Source organism: Typopeltis vanoorti, chromosome 4 (genome assembly GCF_054136105.1).
Source record: "Typopeltis vanoorti isolate ZY-2024b chromosome 4, IOZ_Tvanoo_1.0, whole genome shotgun sequence".
Lineage (NCBI taxonomy): Eukaryota > Metazoa > Arthropoda > Arachnida > Uropygi > Thelyphonidae > Typopeltis > Typopeltis vanoorti.
Genome location: NC_143552.1, coordinates 59,849,137 through 59,870,575, shown reverse-complemented (window position 1 = coordinate 59,870,575; position 21,439 = coordinate 59,849,137). Strand labels below are relative to the sequence as shown.

At 35.7% G+C, this 21,439-nt stretch overlaps 1 protein-coding gene across 1 annotated transcript in view; it reads right to left on the bottom strand.

Moving 5' to 3' along the window:
* The window catches only part of LOC150107349 (condensin-2 complex subunit D3-L-like), a 208,965-nt gene that overhangs the window by 166,536 nt on the left and 20,990 nt on the right, over positions 1-21,439 (bottom strand). Inside the window, exon 2 of the mRNA XM_090391824.1 lies at positions 6,389-6,729. Within this exon, the coding sequence (XP_090247950.1) occupies positions 6,389-6,729 (341 nt within the window). The remainder of the gene's footprint in view (positions 1-6,388; positions 6,730-21,439) is intronic.

Genomic DNA, 21,439 nt, shown 5'->3' with positions numbered 1-21,439 from the left:
GAAAGCTTATGCATTTCCAGTACAGCCACTCTGAGCTGGCAGACCATGCTTTGGATACACGCCACAGAATACGGTGGAAGAAAGCCACAGTAATACACCGCAGCAAGTAAGTATAAATTTGAAAGACTATTCATAGAATCAGCCTCAGCCCTATGAAACATGCCAAACCTCAACAAATTTGGATGCACGAGACTGCCCCAAATTTGGGAGACGTACATTTTGAGAACTTCAGTCCAACGGCCAAGAAGACCTAATATAGCCTGCTAGGAGGCTCCATCAGGACTTTAGGAAAAACAGCAGTTTCCTCACTTTGACCTCATTTGCTGTTTTAGTGCCTGCGTGCATGTGTCTTAATCGTATGTTCCCATGAAGATGGCAACGTGACGTTGCCAAAAGATAGGAAGTATATATTAAAGTTTATTTTAATTTATATTCCAGTATACGTTGTGAATTCCTTAAGTTATTTAGTAATCAAGTAGGACATCATTAACTAAAACTGAGCATCTATAATCTGGAATGTACTGTGAGGGATATAGATAATGAACTCTCCTTCATTTAGAGAGTGAGATACCTTGTAGACATCTACTTGTATAATGATACCTTGGTATACATTCAATATTTTAAACCAAAAACACATATGCCACAGTAAAAAAATTAATATTTGTTAAACCCATTAACTAAAACTGAGCATCTATAATCTGGAATGTACTGTGAGGGATATAGATAATGAACTCTCCTTCATTTAGAGAGTGAGATACCTTGTAGACATCTACTTGTATAATGATACCTTGGTATACATTCAATATTTTAAACCAAAAACACATATGCCACAGTAAAAAAATTAATATTTGTTAAACCCAAATATTTTGTTTTGTGTATTATAAAACACCATTAGTGTGAGCTGAAGAACAATAAAGAAATTTGAACTCAAATGAATATTACAACAGAATTCTTCTAAACATGCAGTCATGAAGTAGTCAGGGTAAAACACTATATATATTAAAAAAATTGTTTAATACCTGAGGGTAACAATTTTCCAAACTTTGAAAGAGAAAAAAACAGTTATTGCTATTTAAGTTACGATAATGGCATAATGCTTTAGGACTTTCTTTGAATAAATGTTCAAATTTAAACATACAGTTATGTAAAAGTTTGGTATTATTCCACTGGATCCTGTGTCTGGTGTTGTCAACATCATGTTGGGCCAAATCAGATTTATAAGGCTTAGTAAGCAGGATGTGGTTCCGATGCTATGAAATAAGTTTCTTGAATGAATTATTCAAAATCATTGAATGAACCAAAGATGAATGAACCAAAGTGATTTCAGTGGAAAAGAGGAGATATGATAGAGACTTTCAAATTAGTTAAGGGCTTTTAAGAAGGTATTATAAAAAGAGTGGATGTCAAGATGGAAAGAATGAGAGGCCATCCCTGGAAGTTGTATAAAGACGTGGTGTAGACGAGTGTGAGGAGTACATTTTTTGTACGGAGAGTTGCTGGTGAGTGAAATTCATTGCCAAGCATATCATGAATGCAGGCAATGTAAATAACTTCAAAGCTCATTATGATAGACATGTTGCAGGTTGAGTGGCCTTTCCACGATGAGTTTGACGACTCCATGGAGATTACCAAAATTATTATTATTATAAAATCCCTAGTAACTAGAAGACAAAATTTTCTCCTTAGAAGGTTGTCTTCAAGAACTGAAAATAAAACCAAACAAAACAAAAATCCCACTAAATGGTTATAGCCCAAGAATTACATGTTAAATCATTAACAGTTTCCCTTCCTCTTAGGGAAGGTCTACAGAACTCCTATTACTTATATTAAAAGTGTTTTAGAATGGGTGGCTAAGATTTTGAAGAAATTACAACTCATTGCCACCTTCAAAACCTATCAAACAAATCTACAACTGTTTATCTTCTCCAAGAAATACATTATCACCACTGATGTTATGTAGTGTTTATCAAGCACAATGTTCTTGCAACTTGTTTTATTTTGGTCAAATGGGAAGATGAGTAAAAAATAAATAAAAATGTATTTTAGAAAACATTAGAATCACATTGCATATCAAGCCTCATAAATCTGGTTTGGCTCAACACTAGCAATGAGATTTAATGGAACAATACCAACTTTTCCATAACCGTATGTTTAAATTTGAACATTTATTCAAAGAAAATGTTGAAGTATTACTCAATCATTCTAACTTAAATCGTAATAACTACATTTCACTTTCAAAAGATTGTAAAATTTTTATCAACTGTATTAAATATTAATATTTTTAAATTAAAGATAACAAGAAATTATATAATTGGTATAATCCTTTATCCAAGTGTCAGCAAACAAAGTTTGCGCCTGAAGTATTTTCAGAACTGGGGAAACTTGGACAATTCTTGGCATCTTTAATTTATGGTGTAACCAAGTGAAAAAACTTCCAACAACTTTCTATTAATGTTTTTATTTTTTTAACGGTGTCTTATATCAGCTACTATGTGACTATGCTTAGATGGACTCTGTTATAACACAAGCATTTTTTTAATTATTTTGTATTCAAATTTCTATTATTATTCAACTCACAATGATCGTTTCATGATATGTAAAATATTTGTGTTTAATAAATATTATCTTTTTACTGTGGAATATATATTTTTGATTTAAAATTTTGATGGTTCAAGTATTGGAAAAGTTGGTTAATGTAAAATCCAGCAGTAGGTAGATAGGAATACAATACTCTATGGCAGGAAGCATGGCTTTGGTAGGTCCTACCTAAGTAATTTATTTACATTTTATAATAGAGTGACAGCAAAATTAGATAAGGGAAATGGCTATACTAAGATACTGCTAGGCTTTTGCAAAGACATTTAACAGGATACTGCATAGAAAACTATTACAAAAGTTGGAGCAAATGAAAATGGGTATGAAGCAGGTAGCATGGATGGACTGTGGGGGGGGGGGGGGGTAGAAAGACACCAGAGAGTAGTATATGGTTGTGGAATCTAGGAGAATGAGGGGGGTGACTAGTGAAATGTCTCAGGGTTCTTTACAGTGGCCACTACTCTTTAATTTGTATATCAATGATATAGAGAAAGATTTTTTTGGGGGGAGGGGAATATTCAGTTATTTGTAGATGATGCAAAACTGGGAAGCGCAATAGTTGATAAAGGTGATGTAGATATCCTTCAGAATGATTTAAATAAACTGTCAGTGTGAGCAAAGGACAATGGTTATCAATTTAATGTTGCAAAATGTAAGGTTATGGGTTAAAAAAGATTACATACTCTAAATCACATTGCTAGCACTGGATTGCAGGAAATTAATAATGATTATTATTATTATTAATAGGGCTAGGAAAACCTGGGGATAATGGTAGACAGAAAATTGAAGTTCAGAGTCATTTTGCAAAAGTTGGTAAAATAAATCAAAGGATTACTTGCCTACAGAAAAACACACTAACAAATAAAAATAGTGAGGTTATTATCGCTATTGATAAAGTTATGATTTAGCTGCATCTTCATTACTATACACAGACTTGGTTACCTAGGTTTCTTGGAGATCAAGAGATGATGGAAAGGATTCAGAGACAAGTGACCAAGCTGGTGACAGGCCTATGGAATGCTCCCTATGAAGATAAGTTGAAGGTATGTGTGTTGCCAAGTTTAGTTGATAGGAGGAAAATAGAAGCTCATAAGTTCTTAAAAAGGTTCTATAAGAATGACACAAAGGAAATTTTTCGATACATATGAATAGAGTGAGAACTAGAGGTCATCCCTGTAAGTTGTGTAAGAGTGTAGTTAGTAAGGATGTGCAGAATAGATTTTTTGTTTGGAGAGTGGTGAGTGAGGAATGAATTGCCAGAATTAGTTATGAGTGTGCTGACAGTGAATGAGTTTAAGGAGAGGTATGATAGGTATTCTGTATATAGAGGTTTGTGTGGTTTCCCATGATAAGTCTATGGAGTCAGAATGGATAAGTCCATTCCGACTCCATGGAGATACCCATATAATAAGTTGTGTAATTAATAATAATTAGTAATGACACTTTTATAAGACAAAATTAATAATAATTAATAATAAGAACTCTAGGTACCAAACCCAAAATAAACAAACAGTGGATAACCCAAGAAATCCTAGCTACAATAGAAGAAAAAAGAGAGGCCAAGATACTTGTAAACCAACAAAACAATGAAGAGAATAGAGAAAAATACAGTACACTAAAAAAAAAAAAGTTGATAACCTATGCAAAAAAAAAAAGCCAAAGAAAAATGGTTAGCAGAAAAAGCTAAGAAATGCCAAGAAGCATACCAACAAAACAACCTAAAAGTCTTCCATGACACTATAAGAGAAATTACAAAGGAATTCTCCGCAAAAGTAGTAATAATGATGAACAACAAGATGACTGAAACCGGGAATATTGAATATATAAGAAAAATATGGTCAGACCATTTTAACACTATCTTTCACCAAGGAAACAAAACTACAATGCCAACAATAGAAAAAAATAATGACCAACCAAAAATTTTACAAGTTAGATATGCAATAAAACAGATGAAAAACAATAAAGCACCAAGCATTGATACTATCCCTACTGAACTGTGGTCATATGGAGGCAGCATATCAATAGAATATTTAACAACCCTATTCAATAAAATACTACAAACAGGAGAGATCCCAGATGACTAGAAAGATCATCACAATATACAAGAACAGAGACAAAAGAGACTGCAGAAATTACAGACCAATCAATTTACTCTCTCAACACCTATAAAATATTTGTAAGAATTATACAAAATAGATTAAAAAAAACCTATGAAGAACTGATAGGCATAGAACAAGCTGGTTTCCAAGGAAACTATTCAACAATAGACCAAATTTTCGCATTGCACCAACCAGCAGAGAAGACCATAAAGAACTATATTGTTGTTTCATGGACTTTAAACAAGCTTTCGATAGCATCAACAGAGAAATCCTTCTTAAAGTTCTCTAGAAAAAAGCAATAGACAAATATATAATACAGTTTCTGATAAAATATTACTCTAAGACAAATGCAATAATTAAAAAGGACACACTCACAATAGAACCCATAGAGATCCAAAAATGAGTAATGCAAGGATGCCCATTATCCCCATGCCTATTCAACATATATCTAGATGAAGTTGTAAAGAAGGCAATAGACAATGAGCCTGGAATCAATGTCAATGGTTTAAACATAAATAATATCAAATATGCAGATGAGCTCGTCCTTATTGCAAGAACTCCAAATGAACTACAAAGGTTAATAAACAAGCTAAGCTAAACAAAACCTGTAAAACATATGACATGACAATAAATATACAAAAGACAAAAGTGATGAAAATAGGGAGGAACAGAACTACCATCTCAGCCACCCTAAATGGAGAACAAATAGACAACTTCATATATCTTGGATCAAAACTAACAGAAACAATAGATGAACTCAAAACAATCACTCACAAAATAGTGATAGGATGGACACCATGGGAAAATTACAGAAAATCTGGAAAACAAGATATCTAAGCAAGCCAAAATCAAATTATATGAATCAATAATTATACCAACAGTCATCTATGGAGCAGAAGTGTGGACAGTTAAGAAAAGAGAGGAGAAAAAAACTGCTGGCATTTGATAAATGCTTAAGAAAAATAAATAGAACAAGTTGGATAGAAAAGAAAACAAACAGCACAGTCAGACAAGAATTATTGTATAAAAAGACAATAACAGAAAAAATTAGAAAACAACAACTGAGATGGTTTGGCCACACTGTATGCATGGACACAGACAGACCTGGAAGACCAAGAATTACCTGGCTGAAATTAATAAAGAACATCTCAGGATGCAGAACATATAAGGAACTTTTTTGAACAGCAAGGAATAGAGAAGACTGGAAGATCCCGCTCAAGAGGAGACTCAACCCGTCTTAGACAGAAGAGAAGAAGAATTAATAATAGATATTAATTTTTTTACTGTGGCATACATAGGTTACAGATCACTGCCATTATTAGAAATGTAGTGGAATTAATGTCACAGCAGATGCAGGCCAGCCAGCATGCATACAAAAAGTAAACCATTGTAATATTAGGTAAGTAGTGTAATTCAATGTCCTCCCTCCCTCTCTCTCTCTCTCTGTGTGTGTGTGTGTGTGTGCGCGCGCGCGCGCATAACAACTATGATTATCCTTCCTCTGGTGGACTAAATGTGGATTTGATATTTTGATTAATAAGTGTTCTATTTGATATGATGATCTAGATGCTGAATGTTTTCTAACCTGAAGATGCTCGAGTTTCATTGTAACTTCAGATTAAAAAACCATTAGTAAAAAAAAAAAAAACATGCAAGGATAAGTTCCTATTAATAACAACTAGAAACAAACTTACCTAATCCTATTATTTCTAACCCACAGAAATATGGCTTTCTGGAGATATTTCTGATAATTCTGATGATTATGACCTGCAATATGTCCCAAAATATTCCACGCTGCTTCTTGCTGATGTAGGGAACAGACCCGAGAAATACCATCAAGAAGAACAGTTTCCATCATTTCAAGACACTTTTCTTGAATAGAAGACTCATTATCCAACACCATTGGTACAACTGATTCTAACCAAGAAATCTGTGCCATCTTATTTTGTATGTAGGTGTCTAAAATGTTCATCATAGAATGTAAGGCCTGCTTTCTTATTAATACAGATGGATCTCGACAGTGATCCTGAAACACCTAAATTTGATAATTATGTAAAAATGCACATCTAAAAATATTAATATAAAAAAATTATGTTAAAAAAATTCCCAAATGCTACATGAAACATACAGTAGTTGAACAAATTAATCTGAATACATATTTTAAATAAAAAACATTTAATTTCACAAGAAAATAAGTACAAAAATGAAACTCCAACTTTACCTAATAATTTATATGTGCTCCTCTGTTCCTAACAAGTTCATTAATTCGCTAAAGTATGGGATCTACCAACATAGAACACATTTTTTTCTTATTTCTCAAAACCATACTTTTATAATGGATTGCACTAAGTTATCCTTTGTACCATAATTTAATTTTCCAAGTCTCTTTTTCACTATGGCCAAGAAATTTTCTATTAGGTTAATGTCAGCAGAGTTACCTGGCCACTGTTTAACTCTCACTTTTTTTTTTTTTTTTTTTTGAAGTGTGGCATGGAGCAAGATCCTGTTGGAAGATGAGTTCTTTGTCTTTCTGGATCTGTGGGATCACTCTTTTCTCCAATATTTTTATGCATTAGTCACTTTTCATCATACTATCAACAGGCAATATAATCCTGGAAATGTGTAAAACAACCCCAGAACATTTTTTTAACTGGGTGTTTAGGAGCTTGTTGAAGGTGAGCAGGAGACGACTTCTTAGTCACTAACTTGCTTGCTATGTTTACTTGCTCTCTTTGGACAAAGAAATGCCTCTTATCTGAGAATATGACCTTCTTCCATTTCTCAACAGTCCAATCTTTGTATATTGCCTACTGGAGTCCCTTTTATTGCATAACCTCATAACCTTCGTCAAGAGTTGTTTTTTTTTTTTTTTTTTGGTCTGTGGGCAGTCCTTCCTGCTTCCAACAATCTTCATGTAGTGTGGCCTTTTCCACAAAAGGGAACTGGCATTTGACAAACATTCCTGCTGAAAAAGGATATCTTTCTAGCTAGAGGAAATGCCAACTAGACCACTAGGTGGTAGATGACCTTCATTGCCCAGTGAAACACCACCACCCTGCTGCTTATTGAGGGCCTGAAGAGTGGTGAATATGTTTGACCTCCAGAGCAGGAGTTCTAGCCTCCATTCCCTCTTCTCCATGCATCATGACACCTTTCAAGGGCATGCCTAATACCAGATAGTATGCAGGCCCAAACTAGTCATGAGGCTTCCCAGTCAACTGGCACATAATCCCACTGCCACATACTGTGGTAAGTTGTGTCTGGTGAAAAAGTCCGAGTAGTGGTATGTGGGAAGCACTGTTGAGGCCACAGAACAGCACTAGTCTATCTTTTTCAACTAATAACAAACCAAAAATGAAACAAACAATGATAGCAACATTGCAAACATAATAAATCCTCTTCAGTAACCAGTTCATCCAAAGAATTCAAATCAAACACAATATTCCAAACTTACCAGGATCCCTACAAAAGCCATTTCCATATCCATTTCACAAACATCCACAGCATAAATGTCATACATTTATGTTGGAATAACACTACTTACCACTTACACACATCTAAACCAGACCTCCTCTTTATAGAAATCCAAATTATAGCTACATCAACCACAGTCCACCTTCAATGATCAAATTATATTCTTCATGATTAATTTTGCCACAAAGATGGCACCTGTGCCTTTGTACATTCTAACATTGCCTGTCAGAGAATAACAATTTAGAATCTCCTGCTTTTGACATCCTCTGGCTGAAGGTTTCCTTGCCCCATTTAGCAACATTCATCTGATGCATTTACAGGTCTTCAAACTCTGAAAACCACAAAAATCTCTTCACCATCCTCTCCATGAAACTCAACTATCTACAATCCAGCCACCCAAACAGTGAAGTCATAAATCCTAGGTGACATCTATGTCCACAACTCCAACTGGCTCCCCTTCTCCATCACCACATCAAGCCAGACATAATGCAGATGTTTTTGCTATAAACAATGATCCAACACAAATCATGCAGCTACTTACCTGAATTCCATATAATCCCTCCACTCTCCCAATAACCTTGATCTTTTTGTAAACTAATTTTACTTCCAGACACACTCTGGAAGGAAAATTCCTCTGTTACTACAAAGTGAGATGATCTCTGGAACTACTACTACTCTTCTTTCCCACGAACACATATCCAACCCATTCCAAAAAACAGACAAAAGCCTACCGTCCAACTGCTATCACCTCAATCCTCTCCTATATAATGGACAAAGTTATCAATGGTTCAAAGGTTTAGAGAAATGTGTGCTGCTGCCCATGACATTTCCAAGCTTTTGATCATGTTTGGTATTATGTTTGATCTCCATATCATTCTTCAATGAGAGCAAGGAAAAATCTATTCACTTTCAATGCCACCAAAATGCAGTTCCTTTTCTCTCATAAGAGGAATCTCAGCTAACCTTCCTCATCCTCAGTAATACACACACCACCAGACAGGTTGAACACACTCTCTCTCTCTCTCTCTCTCTCTCTCTCTCCTTGGGCTGACATTTACCTTCAACCTCTCTTGGCACAAACAAACCACAGTTTTTAAAGGCTTCCTTAGCCTCTAAAAACCACTCAAGAAGCTATTTTATACCCATCTAGCTGCTAATCCTATATAAATTCCAAATCTGCCCATCCTTAGAATACTGTACACACATTTATTTAGGATGGTGCACCTAAAACCTCCTTAAAAATTCTTGATGCTGTCTAGAGGATAGCAATTCAGCTCACAGATGACCCTTCCCTCACAGGCTCATTTCAACCTTTAGTTGAAGTGACACAATGTTTCAGCCCTTTTTCTCTTCTACAGGTATTCCCATGGTCACTGCTCCAGTGAATTGGCAAACATCATTCCTCTACTTGCTGTTAGTGCTGTTAAAACAAGAGCAGCTGCTATCCAACATCTCTTTATAGTACAACTGCAAACTCATCAAACCTGCTTCTCCTCTTCATCATTTATTCTATCTATCTCTGTCCTCTGTAACAGCCTCCCTCATGATGTTTTAACCAAAAATTTCAACCTACAGTTCCTTAAGAAGAATGTCAATAGGTTTCTTCTTTCTCCACCCTCATCTATGCCTTACACATGGCACTGATGTGCCATGTGTAAGGCATAGATGAGGGTGGAGAAAGAAGGTACAAGAGGTACAAGAACTGATGGGTTCTTGTACCTCTCATGTGTGGGATAAATAAAAAAAGTATAACATTATATATATATAAGATGTATCTCAGATATATGGGATGGTGAGAGATTTGGTGTAGTGTCTGTTCTGAAGGGGAGGGGGGGGTAGCTTCAATATTTTTTTAATTTAATGGAGACGTAGCCATTTGGTTGTGAAGGTGTGAATGTGGTCAAGTTCAGTGTTCATGGTATTATTATCTGAGCTAATCAATATTACCCTGTTTTACGTGGTTTTAATAATCCCATATTGTTAGATGGGGAGGTGACTGTTGGTGAGTGTATCTACTTGTGTGTGGGTGGGTGCTGTAAACGGAAAATGCCAAGAATTCATCAGATTGGCACGTAATCAAAGTATCTAAGAAGGGGACTGTTGTTTTCTTTTTCTAAGGAGAACTGGCTCTTGGGATGGTGATTATTTAGATGTGTTAAAAAGGTGTTGAGAATCTATGACCAAATGGCAAATATAACATTTATATAGCACATAGTCAAACAATATGGTCTACGTGGGGCAGAGTTGAAGGCTTTCTCTTCTAAGGTATCCATGAAATAGCTGGGTGGGATGGGGAAAGGAAATTGAAAAGCCCATGGCATGTAAATTTAAAAAGGTGTTGAGAATCTATGACCAAATGGCAAATATAACATTTATATAGCATATAGTCAAACAATATGGTCTATGTGGGGCAGAGTTTAAGGTTTTCTCTTCAAAGGTATCCATGAAGTAGCTGAGTGAGGTGAGGGAAGGAAATTGAAAAGCCCATGGCTGTTCCTCTGTTTATAGAATTTTTCTTGTCAAATGAAATAGCCAGCATTCATGGCATACAAAAACAAGACTAAGAGATATCAGAGGATTTTCAGCTTGGATAAGGTCTAAGGTCTTTAAGTGGAACATTGATGGAGACATAAAAACTGAGCATTAAGTCAATATGTGTGAGACAAATCAATGCCACCCACAATTGGGAGTAATGATACATTTTGTTTTTGGATTTTTGGTAGCCTATAAATCTGGGAAAGAGGGGATTCTAGAATTGCATGGTTTTAGTTTATTGGTATTACCACAGTCTAGAAAGTAACCTTTTCAAGGCGACTGTGAAAGATTCTGATCATAATCCCTAAGACTATAAAATCACCTCCTGGCCTGTGCATATATCAGTATATACTGTTCACTGATGATGGCAATTTGACCTTGCCAAAACATTAATTAAATTTATTGTAATCAAATATTTAGTCTATGTGTTATTGTCTTAAAAAAAAAGTTATGAACAACCAATATATTTAAGCCTTACCACCAGACTTAAAATGCACAAAAAAGACCAAGACAGTAGGTTACTTGAAGAATGCAAAACGACATAAAGGGGGAAATACAAGGATGGAGTGCAGGATGCAAAGGGTTTAGTGATGACTGGCATGAATGACCTGTGAGGAAACATAAAATAGATGGTGAAAGATCTGAGAGTAATGTTTGAGACATTGCAGTAGAAGAGTGTGAAAGATGGGGAAAATGAGAGAGTAGGTTGCTTTAATATGTTAGAAAAAAGATATAGTCATTGATAATGAATGATATGATAACAAGAAATGTTCAGGTAGAGGAGTTTGGAATATATGAATGCCTGAAGTTCATCTGATAACAGGAAAGAGTTATATGGAGAAGTAGTTGTTTAGTAAACAAATGAATATGTTGTATCAGTAAACTAGAAATGCTAGGATGGAAATTAGCAGGAAGACCTCATGTAGGAAGTACAGCTTGGATGACACCATGTGCTTTTTGTTGGAAGAGACCTGGATTCAATTCTCATCACTATTATGAAGAACTTCATTTAAGAATAAACTTTTTTTCGTCAAAAGGTAAGTGAGCCAGTCTCATACAGGAGGCAGGGTTTCTCTCACTGAAAACTCCCATTTTTCTCATATAAACAAACCATGTGGAGAAATGGTATAAAAGGTGCTGGTCAGATAAGAATGTGTGTGTGTGAGTGTGTGTGTGTGTGTGTGTGAGAGAGAGAGAGAGAGAGAGAGAGAGAGAGAGAGAGAGAGAGAGAGAGATGGGCCTACTATATACAGCTTGAATGCAGGGTGTTAGTGAGAAGTAGTCTGAGGCATAGATGGGTTTAGGGTATTGGAAACCAGATCTACAGATAGAAGCGAAATCAGGAACTTAGATCAGGAACCATATTAAGAACCTGATATAAAAAGGTGCACAGATAACTAAGGACCACTTCTATATCAGCCCCCCCCCCCCAATACAACAACCAACCAACCATAGAGTTAACAGGAAACTAGCAACATGCAGTTTTGTCTATATATTAATGCTAGGAGTACTAGAAATAAAAGGGATAAATTTGTGGTGTAGATGATTCAGTCCAATCAGATTACTGGCTGTTGAAACATGGTTGATTCAAGATAATATTTCCAAAATTAGAGAATAATATGAATCAAGGTCAAGTGGAGAACTTGCAAGATGATTTCAATTACAAGATAATGAGTATCAGTTTAATGTGGAAAAATGTAAAGTTATGCTTTTTTGGGATAAATAGATTAAAAGCTGTATACCACATTCATGGAACTGTACTCCAAGAAATAGATGAAGCTAGGGATTTAGGAGTGTTAGTAGACAGAGAGTTGATATTTAGAGGCCATATTGCTAAGGAGGCTCATAAAATTACTTGGCAATTGAAGAACACACTAACAAGTAGAGATAAGGAAGTTGCTATTCCTCTTTATGAGAACTTGATACATCCACATCTGGATTACTGTCCTCAAGTCTGGTGTCCTGGGTTTCTTGGGGATGAGGAAGGTGGAAAAAATTCAGAGGCAAGTGAGCAAGATGGTGAGTAGTCTGTGGAATGTTCCCTATGAATACAGGCTGAGGATGTGTGGATTGCAGAGGTTGGTAAGAGAAAAGGAGGGGATATAATAAAAACATTTAAGTTGCTTAAAGGGTTTTATAGGATTGATGCAAAGGAAATGTTTCAGCAGTTGGCAAGGGGTTTCAATCCCATTTTGGATACATAGAACTTTTAAGTTTTTTTTTTTTCATTTGAAGGTCAGTCAGCCTGTATCATATAAAGGTGGCAGGGCTTTTTCTTCTGGAAACTCAGGTTTCTCATCCCGCAAAGAGGCAAAGTGACCAGAAGAACAAATGCAATTTACAGGCATAATAGACTAGCTTCATCCTTAGCTGCTTCAGCCATAATTCTGAAACAATCGACCAACCATCCTGAAAGAACCACAGGTCAAAGGATATAACCTGTTTAAACAGGGTGGAGAGAAAAGTAGGTTGGAGAAGTGGTATTTATAATAGCTGATAAGTTAGAATGGTGGTAGTGGTTTTGAAAATGTATAGTATGAAGGTATAGTAGCAATATATATGTTAACAATGATAACAATAGATGTTTAGACACATTAGTCAGGGAGAAATAAGTATTCATTGTGAGAGATGCCAGCTATAATAATAGAGATTAGACAGAGGAATTAACATCAGGTGAAAAGGAAATTAAACTTATGAAATGCTTCTGAAACAGTTATCTTTACATAAGATAGAGGACACACAAGGATTAATCGGCTGGGGTGGATGAAATAGTGAGACCAATTTGCACTTCTTATCCATGTTATTCAATAGGTGTTACAGAATAGCATCCAGATTTATCTGGACGTATATATACGTTCTGGCCAGTTGGGAGGGTTAAGATATTGGATTTAATCATAGAGGATGGGATGCCATCTCCAACTGGTTGGAGTGACCACATGGTCTAATCTTGGAGAGGAGAATATGATGCTTAGGCAACTGGAAGTCTTCCAAAGAAACGATTTTAAGTGAAATTACAATGATTATGATTTCACTTCTTTCAAAATTTACCATTCATGGGAAAACTTGAAAGAAGTGAACCACTAGTGCAGAGGTTCCCAAATATTCTCACTTTAAGGCACCTTTAGTGTCTCAGTAATTTTTGCAGGGCATGCAAAAAAAAAAAATACCTTAACAGTTCTGTAGTTAGGTTCAAACTACTCACTAAATATTTGTGTCCTAAAAACTTAGATGTTGAAAAAAAAAATGTTCCTGAACTGTGTGCTGTGGTTTACAGTTTGAAACCACTGTACTAATGCAGAAATTAGCTAACAAATATTTCACAACAGAAATGTCAAATTGTATACCTTATCAGAAGAATAAATAGGCTATATGAAGTGAAATGAATGAATGGGTACAAAGAGGAAAGCAGAGATTGCATAACAGCATAAGGTGGGGGTAGTAAAGTCAGAAAGTAAAGTCAATAAAAAAGCTACAAAGATGACAACTAAAGAAAGCGAAATTAGAATAACAATAAGGAATTAGCACTGTGAGTAAAAATAAAATCTCAGGGAGTTCTTTCATTATATGATTAGTAGAAATAGTAGAAATGATTACGGCAGAATGCTCTTGCTGTTTGAATAAAGCAGTATGATGACGATCGTGCAGGCAAATGACAGTACTGATAATTATTTTATCAGAGTATTCCATTCTAGTGAAACAACTTTTATTTCTAGAGGAAAAAATTGCAAATGAATAAAATGAGTATATTTGGAATAATAAGTACTCTGAATATCAGTAATTCAATGGAGCAGAATGAAATTTTACATCATTATAAGGGAATGTACTAAGAAAATGACACTGCCATTTAGTCTGATAGTTAAATCCCAAAATAACTACTGATGGGGCATAAAAATTTTGAACAAGTATTGCATTTAACCCAGCTCCTGACAAACTGTTAGGTAGTGATATTGCAGGAACGAGAGAGACAGCCAAAGGCTTATGTGGAAACTGAGGTAAATGAAATGGATGTGCATAGCATATTACAGAACCTTAATGTGAATACAGCTGTGAGATTGGATGGTATACCAGCTCAAGTTTTATGTGAAAGAGTTATGGAATTGTCAGTGCTTTTAATCATATTGTTTAATCAAAGTCTCAGCTCTGGTCTCGAAGGGGTGAAAAGAGGGGAAAATAGTTCCACTGCATAAAGGAGGCTCCAAGACTGATGTAGCAAACAACTGCTGATATGCCGACCGATCAGCATATCAGCAGTTGTTGTCAAAGTATTGGAGAAGTTGGTTAAGAGCCAAATACAGGAATGGATAGATGGAAAAGGGCTAATGTATGGAGGGCAGCATGGTTTTGTGAAGGGGAATGGTATGTCATTACTTTCACTATATTTTACGTTTTGTTCTACGTCTAAATAGCCCGCTTTCTAATCTACTGTTGTGCCCTTTATTAATTCAGTATTATTTCCTTTTCGGATATTGGCAAAATTTATTTTTATGCTGCGCCAGCCAATATCCTATAACAGAAGAGACTCTTGTTCAGGGAAATAATTCTAAATTCTAAAGAGATACACACAATTATTAATCTTATGCTAGCGCTGTGCAGATTCAGTTAGCAGTTGTGACCTGAATCTCACTTAAGCAATAATATCTAATTCCTTCCTGCCAAAAAGTTCTATTTCATAAGTGGTGGTTTGAATTTGTAATCAGGCATAAACTCAGGTATAAGGTACACAACATATTTATTGGAAAAAAGCACAAAACATTTACAGTTAAGAAAATTCAAATACTCAATAGAACAAAACTCACTCTAAACTAAGGTTCATACTAAATCACAACAATGAAACTGAAGCTAAATCCTTCAATTATGAAAAGATAAGATTAAGTGCAAGCATAACATTACTAGGATATAATTCCTTTCACAAGTTATTCACAGAACATGCATTGAACACTTTCATTAATACTCTATCAATAACCATCTTAATTCTAAATTTCATTAGTCAAGCCTAGCCATTCTCAATCAAAGTACTGCCTATCAACAATTCTTCTTTGTTCCACAGGGTCTTAACTAATTCAATCAAATTCTCACTTAAAAGTCCTCTATTAGTGTCCTTAGTTTACAGTATACACAAATTTCTTATTCTTCTAAGCGATTTTTAACATAGAATGAAATTCTTTACATTACCGGATCCTTTCAGATTTCATGCAGTCATCTCATGTAGATCTGGATTACCTTACTGTATAGTTATCGGCTGTCTTTGCGAATGGCGATGCACTACGCTTTTCTTTGAATCATTTCCAGACTGTGGCGTGCTGTCTACTGCTCTGCAGGAAATTTTCTCCATTCTCCTCAATGGGACTTTATTCAAAGGCTCGATTCTGCATAGGCCATTGTAACACAATCAGTTTTGCTTGGAAATCCTCAAGCGTCCTCAAGAATAGGCCTCGTTGTCCGACATCACTGTAGTCGACCCACCACTCTCTCATGAATTCCCAACAAACCTCCAAAAACTGGAATCCAGGAACTGAAGAAGAAAAAGCCCTGTAATATGGCGCGCATAGTCTTTTATTCACCCTTTTGAGCGCCCTCTATTCGATGTGTTTTTTACCCATGAACCCCATTGTTCATGTCCCTTGGGTGATCCTACACTCTCCCTAATCTGTTAGGTTACCCTATTCCAGGTAGTTGTTCTGACGTCACTTTCCGCATAGGTACAGCCTCCATCGCTATGCTCGACTCATACAGATTATACACGATTATTCCGGATTACTACTTATTATCTTTCTGGAAATTTCGTAGTGTACTAGACAGCTTAATAGGATTTACAAATAACTTAACAATTCCCTTACATAATTCTTACTATTCTGACACAAAATTCTCTGCTTCTCATTTCAGTTATTATACAGAAATAAATTTCAATATATGGTACATATGGACTACACATTATTACATAACAAATAGAGAAAATTTTCATAATTATTAGCTCATGTGCAGGTATCTCCTTAATTAGTAACATTTATCATGTTAAATCCTGAATAAAGAATTTACTTGTAAAGTTCTCCACTCAGGATCCAACAGGAGGTAACTTACTCACATTTTATAACACAGTGAAAGCTGAGGTGGATTTACAGTGATACTGCTGGACTCTGCAAAGGCCTTTGACAGGATACCACATGGAATTCTAATTAGTAAACTACAACACATGGGAATGGATATAGGGTTGGTAAGATGGATAGGTGGGTGGTTGATGGAGAGATATCAGAGAATAGTTTATTCAGGAGTAGAGTCCAAAAAAGGCCTGTGGCTAGTGGTGTGCCATGCCGCAGGATTCTGTTCTAGGACTGCTACTGTTTAATTTGTACATTAACAATATAGGAAAGTTCTGAGAGGAACTGTTTAGTTATTTCCGATGATGCAAAGTTAGGTAGAGCAATAGTTAATACCAATGATAAAAATTTTGCAGGATGATTTCGATAGACTGGCAGACTGGGCAAAGGAGAATGGATATCAGTTTAATGTGGCAAAGTGTAAGTTTATGCATTTTGGGGTGAGAAGATTATCAGCTGTATGCCACATTGGTGGAACTCTACTTCAGGAAATTGACGAAGTCAGAGACTTGGGAGTGTTAATGGAGATAGGGAGCAGATAGTAAAAGTAGCTAGAGGAGTTAGCAACTCATCAGATTACTTGGTTGCTGAAGAATACTTTTAATGAGCAGAGACAAGCAGGTTATTGTTCCTCTTTATCAAGTTTTGATAAGACTCCATCTTGACTACTGGGTACAGATCTGGGCACCAGGGTTTCTTGGTGATGAAGAGGTGGAGAAGATCCACCTCCTCATCACCAGGCAAGTGGTCAAGATGGTAGCAGGTGTATGGAATAAATTTTACGAGAACAGGTTGAAGATTTGTGGGCTACAGAAACTGGTTGATATGGAAAAGAAGTGATATGATTGAGAAAAACAAATTATAGAGGAGTTTTTACAAGATTAATTCATAGGAAATTTTTCAGAACAGGTCTGATGGTGGAAGAACTAGGGGCCATCCATGGAAACCGAGTAAGAGTGTAGTTAGCAAGGGTGTTAGAACTAGGTTTTTGGCTTGGAGAGTGGTGAATGGCTGCCAGAGTCTGTGTTGTGGGTGCCATGACTAAGAATGAGTTTAAAGCAAAGTATGAGAGATAATGTACAAATGTTGGGGATAGTTATTGACATGATGTTTAGGATCTCCCTCAGTGAGTCTAAGAACTCCTTGTAGTAGCCTGTAATAGTAATAATAACATTTGTCAATAGTTCAATCAGAGTTTGTTAGCTGAACCCCCCCCCCCCCCAAGTAATCAAGCAGTACAGGAATACAATGAACTTTCCTACAATGGATCAATAGCCTTCACACACTTATTCAATTCACCATGGAAAACTGGTAGTTTACTATTCTTGGACATCCTTCTTACTCACACAGCCTCTGGTATTTTGTCAACCAGTGATAATCAAAAACCTACCTTTACTGGCAGATTTAATTTCAATTTTACTTTTATGCTTATTTGTATATTTTTCTATGCATACACGACTACAGTGTCACTTCACACTATTGTATTCTTTTATATACCTTTAATGCATTTTATTGTGTGTGTGTGTGTGTGGCATATGTATGTATTCTTCTTAGCCAAATGCTAAAAAAATAGAGCACATAATGTGTGCTCCTCTCCCTCAAGCTTACAAAAAGTACTTCTTACTATCAAAACTTTAATGGAATTGAATGGTTACAACCCTCATCAAATCCAGCAAATAATTGATTCCTATGTTCCAACACCTAAAGATTCTTCAACTGACTAGAGGGTTCTAATCCTTTATATTTCTGGTATCTTTGAACCTATTGGTAGAATTTTGAATAAGCATCACCTTATTCTCACATATTCTCTTATCAAGAAAATTTCTTGTCTGTTACCATCTACAAAAGACAAAATGCAAAATGCCACCTCTATCTTTAGCTGGTGTTTACCAGATTCCTTGTGAATATAATTTGACATACTTTGGGTAGACAGGCCATTCTGTGGAAAAAAGAATTAATGAACATCGATACTACATTGAATACGAGACACCTCAAAAGTCTGGTCTGGCACAGCATAGTATTGCCACTAAACACAGTATCCAGTGGGATAAAGCTAGTCTTCTCCACAGAAGCAGTTTTAAATATGAGTCCCCCTTCAAAGAAAGTTGTGCATCAAATTAAACCTTTTACATCAGCCTAACCTGAATCAGAATGATTGTCACTCTCTCCCAAAAGTTTTGGAAATTCTCATTTTATGTAAACATCAAAAATAGTTTTAATATCATCATCATCATCATCATCATCAAATTCCTGCCATGTACCCTCAAGGGGTGTACAGGATATGACAGTACTACATGAAAAAATTACATCATTACTAACTTCCTATCTACAATTTTCCTCCAAATCAGTCTGTTACTTGTCAAGACTCCAACATTATCAGATCTTATATTTCTATCGTCTAAGGCACTTTGTACCGTATCAATCCACCTATATCTTGGTCTTCCTCTGGGTCGTTTTCCTGCCAACCTGGCAGAGAACACTTGTTTTGCTAATCTTTCCTCTCCCATTCTATTTAAGTGACCATACCATCTGAGATTAGCTCTGCTAACGCATTCCTGGATGCTGACAATGTCAAGTTCTTTCCTAATATCCTCATTTTTAATATGATATTGCCATTGATGCCATCTGTTCACGCCTCTAATCTTTCTCAGAACTCTCATATCTGCGGACTCTAGTCTTTGGTCAAGTGTTTTAGTTCTGACCCAGCTCTCAGATCCATAAGTTAAAATTGGTTTGAACACAGTCTTGTATACAGCTAATTTAGTGTTCCGACTAATTTCTTTCTTATTCCATATGAATTTATTCAATTGACTTCCCACGATACCAGCTTTGCTGATTCTGTTGTCTATTTCTATATTTAGTTTACCATCTTCAGTAAAAATTGTGCCTAAGTAGCTGAAATGTTTTACTTGTTCCACAGGTCCTCCATTCACAACACAGTTGACATTTTCAATGATTCTGCCTATTTTCATTGTCTTTGTCTTTTTATTGCTGACCTTCATACCATATCTATTACAACAGCTACTCAATTTAGTCAGAGAATCTTGCATAACATCATCATAATGTGATCCATATAGATAATGAATAACAGAGGGGATAATGTACATCCTTGTCTCACACCAGCTTTAACATTAAACCATCTTCCTGTACTTCCTTCAATTCTAACTGCTGACTCACAACTCAAATAAAGACTAAGTATTGCTTGATATAATGCCCCATTGACACCATATAACTGCAGCGTATTGAATAGCTTCTATCTTGGCACCTTGTCATATGCCTTTTCCAAATCGACAAAACTTAAATACAGATCTTTGTTATATTCCCATGCTTTCTCGACTATTTGTCGTAAAGTGAAGATCTGATCCTGACAGCCTCTATTTGGCCTGAATCCAGCTTGTTCTTCACCAAGCTTTTCTTCCACAATTCTTCTCAACCGTTTCTCAAGTATACTTGCATAGATCTTGCCAGGAACACTCAGTAGTAGGGAAATACCTCTGTAATTATTAGTTTTAATATTATTTATTAATATTAATTTATAGCTCATGGCAACTATTTTTAATTGGTAAACCAATTGTTATATGTATTCCTGTCCTTTGATTTGCTTGTTTCTATACACTGATGTTGTACTGTTATTTTCTGTGCGAAATATCTGTATTTTCATTAAAGTTAATTAGTGTGGTTATTATGTAATTTGTTGTTTTTAGTATCCCAGGGATAATGAATGCCATGCAACTGAAAGGGTTCATAAGCAATGGAAAGAGAGTAAGATGGTACTGTTGCATAAAGGTAATGGTAAAATGAAGCATTGAACTCTAGACCACCTTGCCGTTTAGTTATAGTTAAAATTTTGAAAAACTTGGTAAGGGTTTATATATATAACTGAAAAGATGCCAGCAAATTTTTATAGGACCAACATGCATTTTTTAAAAGGCAGTCATGTTTTAGAAATCTAGTCATACTGCATAATAAAGTTACAAGAGTAGCTGATGACAACAGAATGCATATAACATGACACAGTAATCTCTCAATTATACCACCTACCTTCAAATATCCACATTTCCAATAAACTGACCCCTGAAATGGTTACTGCCTCAACCAATTTCAGGTACAACCAATCTGTCAATTATAATCTGATTGGCAATCTGATTTGTTGATGCAGTTGGATAATTGAAGGATATCCATATTTTGCAAAGGCATTTTAATATGGTGCTGTATTACAAGCTGACACACAAGTTGTACTGGCTGTATTTAGATAACTATCAATGTTGAAATAGATTTGCAACTGGCTATCTGACAAATAAAGAGTTCATATCTTTCAGGCAATCTAAGAAGGGCACAACAGTAGTAGTAGTAGTAGTAGTAGTAGTGTCAAGATTTCAATGAAGAAGAAGGATAAATAATGAAATAACTGGGGATTCCACAGTATACTGAGTACCAGGGATATTTGGAGATATGGGCAAAGCCAGCATATGTTATTTCTGTTAAATGTGTGTGAGAGTGCGTGAGTGAGAGAGAGAGAGAGAAAAAGAGAGAGCGTGATGCCATCATTGAAAAGCCCTTATAAGGTTCTTTGAATGATGGCGATCGAATATTATGGGTAAAAGCTAAATAGGACCACTGCTATTCAACCTCTGCCCTGTA